An 8,101-nucleotide genomic window follows, 5' to 3' on the forward strand; every position below is an offset into this window, starting at 1 on the left:
CCTTAATTTGTTGCTGAGTCGACTGATTCACTCCTCCAAAATTGATGCAGCTCTTATTTAGATTAGCAACCAGTCCTAAGGCTGCAGAGAATTTCTGGAAAAGCTGATACAGTATCTGCACAGATTGCACATCACCTCTACAAAACAATAATAAATCATCTGCAAACCCCAGTTGCACTAAGTTAAACCTGGCACACCTGGGATGATATTGAAACTTCTTGTCTTCCTTTAGAGTCTTCAATGACCTGCTCAGGTATTCTATAGCCAAAACAAATAAGAAAGGTGACAGTGGATCACCCTGCCTGAGCCCCTTCTTTGCCTCAAAAGGATATGTTGGTCTACCATTTATTAGAACTGAATAAGTCACCGTACTGATGCAAGCCATTATCCATCTCACAATGATTTCTGAAAAATTCAATGACCGTAACACTTATTCTATGTACATACACTCCACAGAGTCATATGCTTTTTGCATGTCAATTTTAAGCATAAATCTATGGGAGATACTCTTCCTTCCATAACCTTTCACTAGTTCATGACTCATCAAAATGTTATCTATGATCAGCCTTCCAGGTACAAAAGCAGCTTGACAATTATCTACCAGTCTATCCATCACCCCTTGCATTTTGTAGTTATCACTTTATAGATAAGCTTATATAGAATTGTACAACAAGAAATAGGTCTAAAGTATCTTATGTTTGTTGGATTCTTGATTTTTGGAATCAGTGTGATTGTTGTGCAATTAATGACTTTACACATTTCTGCACTCTCAAAGAAATCTTGAACTGTTGTAGTTATTTCCTCTCCCACAATGTGCCATACCTTCTTAAAGAAGTAGGAGTTATACCCATCACACCCTGGTGCCTTGTTATCATCGATGCCCAATAAAGCTTGCTTCACTTCTTTCCTGCTGACTGGTCTGATTAACTGTAGTTGTTGACTCCTATTCAACACATTATCATTCTTCATTATGTCATAGTTGATCATTGGTAGCTGTGTAGCTGAACTACCAAGTAACCCCTATAAAAATTTAAAATTTTTGCCTTCACCTCTTCAGGATTTTGCACTATATCCCCATTACTATCAATTAGCCTGCCAATGTTGTTCCTTGCTTGTCTATTTTTCATACAAGCATGATAAAAAACTGTATTAGAATCTCCCAAATTAAGCCACTGCACTCTGGACTTCTGCTTCATAATACTCTCCTCCACCATTAGCCATTTCTCCAGCTCCAATTTAGTAGTTCTTTCCAATTCAACCTGCATTTCTCCTTGGTCAGGACAACTCATTTGGTTCTGCATACTTTCTAATCTTTCTCTAGCATTTTGTATCTTACTATCAATGCTAGTGAACTCCTCTTTATTCATCTGCTTCAGTAACACTTTTAACTTCTTAAGTTTGTTCCACACTGTCAACATTGTTTGTCTGCTCTTCCCAAGCTCCCAACCAATCTGGACTGTACCTTCAAAAGACTTCAAGTTTATCAGACAATTCAAAAACTTGAAAGGTTTCCCTCCAACTTGGCTACTTGTATCAAACTTCACACTTAGAGGGCAATGATCAGAGAATCCCGGGTTCATAGACACCCCCTCCATATTAGGCCACATTTGTATCCATTCAACATTTACCATAATTCTATCAATCCTACTGTACACATGGTTATTAGTCCATGTGTATTATCTTCCCACTGTCTTCAATTCATCTACTTTAGCATCCACTAAAAATTATTTAAATTCCCTTGTCTCTATCTCCTTCACAGGACTACCATTGAATCTATATTCACTGGTTAGAATTGTATTGAAGTCCCCCATTATAAGGCAATGGCTCCTTATATTGACCACTGATATTAGCATCTCCTACCATAGATTCTTCCTGTCCTACACTGTATGCTTACCATAGACAGCACATAGGTGAAACTGAACATTCTGCTGCAATATTGTTACTTTTCCCAAAATAAATTGTTCATGATGTCTAGTCATTGTATAGTCCACCAATGTAGAATCTCATGTAACCCATATTCTACCCCTAAGAGCCTCATCATAGTTATCCACCCATTTCCAGTTTTTCAGAGCCTTCCTTAACACAGAGTCAGCATTACTTTGCTTCACTCTATGCTCAATTATGGCTATCAATACTACATTATTAATTCTGCAATTTTTTTTATTTCTTTTTGTTTTTACACCTTATTCAGATCCCTTACATTCCTTGCAATAAAGTTCATCATGATATAATAGATAAAATTGAAGATCCACCCCTATCTTCCTTGTTATGTTTTTCTTTTGCACCTTGAGCTTCAGACATTTGAACAATTTTTTGGGTAGTATCAACCAGAGCTTTGAAAGCATTGCCAATATCCACTTCCTTCTCCCTTATCACATCTGTGTGCTTCTTAGTTACAGATCTTCCTCGAGCTATTTTCCATTGTGTTTCAACCTCTGAGTTACTATTTTGTATAGTTGCTTCTTCCTCCAATTGTTCATTAAATCTCCCTTGTGCATCAATTTTGTCAACCTTAGGATCAAGTGCTCTAACTTTTCTCCAGTCCCGCTTTTGCTTCCCTTCAACATTTTTCCTCGCTTCATCCTGTCTCAGCTTCCTTTGATCCTTACATGTATGGCCAAGTTGTTAGCATTTCTAGCAGTATAATGGTTTCCAGTCATAGTGTACTAGTTGTTCCAACACCTTCCTTTTGGATCACATAGCTTAATCTTCTCTGGTAATGGTCTAGTAACGTCCATCTCTATTAAAATTCTTGCATATGAAATTCTCTCAGCAATCGTTGTACAAGTATCAGCATATATTGGTTTCCCCAAACCACTTCCTATCTTACTTAACGCTTGATTACTCCAAAGGTTAAGTGATAGATTTGGAAGCTTGATTCACAAGGGCATAGTCCTCAGAACTTCTTTATTAAAATTAAAATTCTCCGACCATTACCTCATGATAACTGGCTTATTGTTAATTGTATAAGGACCATTCATTAGCACCATCTCATTCTCTTCATTAGTACTAAGCAGGACTATGAAATATCCATCATTATGAAGTAACACCTTAGATTTCTGCACACTTGCCCATTGATTAGTGATGAACCTTTCAATGGCTCCGATTGAAGGTGTATTCCCCATCACATACAATATTACGGCTCTATTTCATTTTACATTTTCCTCTTCAATGTCTTTCTCCATCAGCTGCACAACAAGTTCACCATCCTTCATTGTTGGGGGTATATAGGTGAGATTCATACCTTGACCTTCCTTTTCATTATCCACAGAAATAGCCCTCTGTTCCTTGCTTTAGCTTGCATGTACTGTTCCATTGGATTTTGCCTTACTCGAGCTGGGTTTCTCACTCACAACCCTCATTTTGTTATTTCATTTGCTCATGTTCTCCGTCAGTGTCAATTTCCTGCTAGAATTCACTGGTGTTGCTGCTTGATTCCGATACTTGTCCAGATCTGGTCAGTTATCGTCACTATCATTTTCCTACTCTGTCTCCTCCTCATGTATTTGATCTTTGGCTTTGGCCCTACCTTTCACTTGTTCACTCGATCTAGTCATCATAATCTTCTGATCTAGTACTGGCGTTTTGGTGGTATTCTTCCTCGGCCATCCTCTTCCTTCCATTTTCGATGAAGGCACATGTTTGTCAGTCACATAATGTGCACCGAGAAAAAAAGTCTTTTTTGCAAACCGGACTTTGTGTTATTTTGTTGTGATCAAGTAATTATAAATAAATATTTATGTTAAACACTTATTGAACAATGAAAACTAACTTGTCATGATATGTTAAAATACATTGACTATGTAATAAAATATTTGCCTTGTTCGTATATATAATTTAGGGATCTTTACACATTTGGTTAGTGAGATAATGAAATATATTATGGGCTCCTCCTCTTCTCCTTAAGGATTTAAGGCAAACTTGGTAGGGGTCAACCCCATACTTGGTCTCCCATGTTTGGTACAATTTTTGATTTCGGGTTTAGTAATATTAGGATTGCTTATGCTACAACTTTGATATTATTTTTTAATTTCGGAATTACTTATATCGAGATAAAACAATAAGATAACACATTTGCCCCTCTCCAAAACTATTTCCCAATTTTTCTTTTTTAAGAAGGTCAAGGTTAAGCTGATTTAAATTCACCTCGCAAAGGATGCATAAAAAAAATCACTCGCTACCATTTTGTTTTTCTACTTCCATCTTCTTCTATCTTCATTCTGAAACCGCACCTCTATATGCTATATATCTCTTTCCTATTCTCCGGATTAAGATGATGTGTGCATTGACCCATGATGCACTACGTACTGTTTTAGATTATGTCTTCATACATTTTCAAGCTGGCCATTTACATTTCAAACATGTGTTCCAAAGGAGAGAGTGATAATGCTATCTTATTTTGTCAATTAAAGTATGCTTAAGAGCAAAATATTACAAAATCAATTAAAAGATTCTTAATTTGAGAAAGTCTACCCTATCAAATCTGAGTGAAATATGTTAACGAAACGAATTGTTTTGGTTTCTAAACCTTGATTTTGTCAGAGATTTTATCTGACCAGCTACTCAAAACCTATTTGTTTGTTGCTTTAAAGGAAATGTACATCTTGGTTTCTTATGCTAGGTCATTTACATATATTACATTCAAATAAAAAGGTGATGTACATCAAAATACCTACTTTTCCTAACGAAAAACTACTGTGCTACTTATATTTGGCTAATTTATCTTCTTCTAATTGATTGTCCTCCTTATAAACAGTATTTATGCTTGACTTACCATGTGTGTGGCATAGGTATTTGCGGAGTTCGGAACCAAAATGTGGTTCTTTGGGACTTAAAGAACAAAAATATATGGAAAAAAAGATAGTGACCAAAATATGTATAACGTCTTTTTAAAAGACGCTATACCGTAATGGCCGTTTGGCCAGTTAAGTATAACGCCTTTTAAAAAGACGCTATATTTAAATTAAAAAGTGGGAAAGTATAGCGTCTTAACAAAAGATTCTATATATATAGCGCCTTTACAAAAGACGCTATACATATAATATAGATCGTCTCCTTCCCCCTCCCCCAGAACAGAATCCCCCCCCCCATTTTTGATCAAAAAAAGCTCGAGTGGAGCCCACCGGTCCCACAAAAAGTGTAGATTCTCGGTCCCACGTGCTAGCTAAGGTGTTATCTCGGACATTGTTGCTTGTTTCGGCTTCAAATCACAAAATCTTCAACTTTCTAAAAACCTTAAATCTAGGTATTCCGATTTAGTTTTTGTTAAAACTTATATAAAAATGCGTATTAGTTTGTTTTTTTATGTGCTCTATGTTACTTTGTAATTGTTTTTCTATTTAACTAATTTGTTATTTTTTATCCGGATTATAGTATTAATGGGCTAAAAAAAATCGTAAAATAGAGAGAATGTTATTACTTGTTAAAAAAATTATTAATTAGTTACTTTTTACTGTGGTATATGTATTTTCATGATTGTTTTGTGATTAAAATGACTTGATATTTTTATCTAGTTTAGATTATTTATTTGCTAAAAGACTAGTAAACTAGATAAATTGTTACTTTAGTTCGCTATAGTAGTATCTTGTGGCCTAATGTAATGCTCGTATTTGTAATGTAGTGACCTATTAGCGTAGTAAAACGTAGTGCCCTTTAGCGTAGTGTCCTTGTAGTTATAAAATTTAATCATTTAAGTATCTCGTATCCCTAAAAATACGTCAAAAAGCTGATAGTTCAAACAAACTATGTCTAATTATAGTTAACAAACGTAAGAACATAAGAATTTAGGATAAATTAGTGCTACTGAGCCTCATATATTGTGTCCGAAACCAAAATGTGAATACTTAATAATTAAATCTTGTATAGTTATCAAAATTAATTATTTAATTTTAGTATAGTAAAAAATAAGCCAGTAACAAACAAACAAACATATAAAATAATAAAACTAACTCATTAAATAATCAAACTAACATATACAATAATAAACTAACATATAAAATAACAAACCTGTTGAGTGATAAGTCCGAAAAAATTTCTCATCATGAACATAAGAATTCAGGATACATTTGGTGCTACTGGGCCTCAAATATTGTGTCCGGAACCAAAATATAAAATGTAATAATTAAATCCTATACGTTTACAAAAACTAATTATTTAATTTTATTATAGTAAAAAATAGATGAATAACTAACAAACATATAAAACAATAAAACTAACATATTAAATAATAAAATTAACATATTAAAGTAACATATAAAATATAAAATTATAATATTGAAAATGTATCAACCTAATTAATAATATAGTAAAAATATCGAATAAAATTTAATATTAAAGGTATTGCAATATATTTAAGCAATGAAAAAGAAAAATAATGTAAATAATTTTGTTCAATTTTACACTAGTCGTCATGGAGGTTCCACCTTTGCATCCTGGACCTGCCTCGCTAGAGCTACTAATGCTACAAGCCGAGCATAGGTCTTCCTGCATATGGGAGGGGCAGTTATTGGCCCAGACGTTCCGTGCTAGGAGAGTAGACGATATGTGGGACTTTCTTAAGACCCGTCATCTCTATCCCCGTATAGTCAGACGCCTGCAGGATATGGGTTTCTATAGGATTATTGAAATCGGCCGGCTGCAGCTGGATTGGCCATTGATCACAGCTTTAATAGAGGGGTGGTGACCGGAGATGCACACATTCCATTTGCCCATTGGCGAGGCCACTATCACACTGCAGGACGCAGAGGTTCTGTATGGGTTGCCGGTTGATGGACTTCTTGTTGCTTTGCCGCATGCCATGATAGATTATACGGGAGATCAGTACCTGGAGACATTGCAGCGGCTCACCGGTTTCTAGCCAGAGGATGAGGGTACAATGGCTGGGTCTAGTCGTCTGCAGTTGATGACCGTCCGGCTGCATTTGGAGGCCATGCATGCTGCATTACTCACGATACACCAGATCTTTATATTAATCGGTACACGAGGTTGCTACTTCTGCTTATGTTTGGAGGTATATTGTTCGCGAACACTTCGGAAAACCTAGTCAGCTTGAGATTTCTTCATCATCTTGAGCGGCTAGATGAGTTACAATAGTAAAACTGGGGTGCTGTTGTTCTTGGTTACATGTACAGGAAGATGTGTCGGGTATGCATGGGCACCCAGCGAGATGTTGTAGAATTTATGTCGCTGCTGCAAGTGAAAACATGGTCAAAAACTCTCTTCATTATAATATACATCATAAAAATATACCTTAAATTTTACGTCCAAATTATATATTAAGTTTGGGCCTGGGAGCAGTTACTGTAGTTTCAGTCACCTCTACCACCCATAGCTCAGGATGCACCACCTCCACTGTTTCTTCCTTTAGCTAGGAGGTGGGTTGATAGGCGGGGATACGGACGCGAGTACGAGGCTCGACATAATCCCCCTATTGCAGGGATTTGTTGGATTTGCTAGAGGCCGCGCAAGTAATTCTATACTTAAGTTTATTTGGCATGGATTTATATGTGTTGCGTATACTCACGGTTCTTGATTTTACGTATTAGTTCAATTGGAGGCCATACAACGACGAACTAATAACTGCTTTGCCCGATTATTGCTCGACCGGCGACTTATCTGGAGCTCTTCCGTCCCGTTAATGTGTCTCGATATTGTCGAGCATCATGCCACCGAGTGAGTCCTTTTCTAGATTTGTCGACCGCAGCTTGTACCTCCACCGCCCGCTTTGCTTAGGACACATTACCAGTGGAATGATCATTCGAGGATTGACCAGGCATATAAGGCATGGCTAGAGTTGCAGATCAAGACTTGGGACCAGCGATGTGACCTGATTCCGCCACCTCCTCCACCCGATCTCATGGATGGTGAGTATGCGTATATCGGCTGGTACTACAGCATTACCCGACTTTTCATCCGAAATCCCGTTCATCGCACTGGCAGTCGGTTCATTCCATATGACGGGAGGCATGAGGTGTTGGTATGTTATTTGGTATGCTTAGTTATAATGTTAACCTCACCGTTTTGTGATTAATATTTTACATGTTGTGTAGGTTATTGGCCTACATCTATTCCACTAAATGGGACGGTAGATGCAGCAGCATAC

General features: G+C 36.7%; 1 protein-coding gene across 1 annotated transcript; it reads right to left on the reverse strand.

The window, feature by feature from the left end:
• Positions 1 to 983: 983 nt before the first annotated feature.
• LOC138879684 (uncharacterized) lies at positions 984 to 1,631 on the reverse strand. Its single transcript, XM_070159308.1, has one exon. It carries the CDS (start codon positions 1,629 to 1,631, stop codon positions 984 to 986), a length of 648 nt encoding a protein of 215 aa, XP_070015409.1.
• Between the last annotated feature and the right edge of the window lie 6,470 nt (positions 1,632 to 8,101).

This window comes from Nicotiana sylvestris, chromosome 10 (assembly GCF_000393655.2).
Source record: "Nicotiana sylvestris chromosome 10, ASM39365v2, whole genome shotgun sequence".
Classification (NCBI taxonomy): Eukaryota; Viridiplantae; Streptophyta; class Magnoliopsida; order Solanales; family Solanaceae; genus Nicotiana; species Nicotiana sylvestris.

Excerpts from the sequence above, each read along its gene's own strand:
- LOC138879684 (XM_070159308.1), bottom strand. The coding sequence starts at position 1,631 with ATGGTAAATGTTGAATGGATACAAATGTGGCCTAATATGGAGGGGGTG.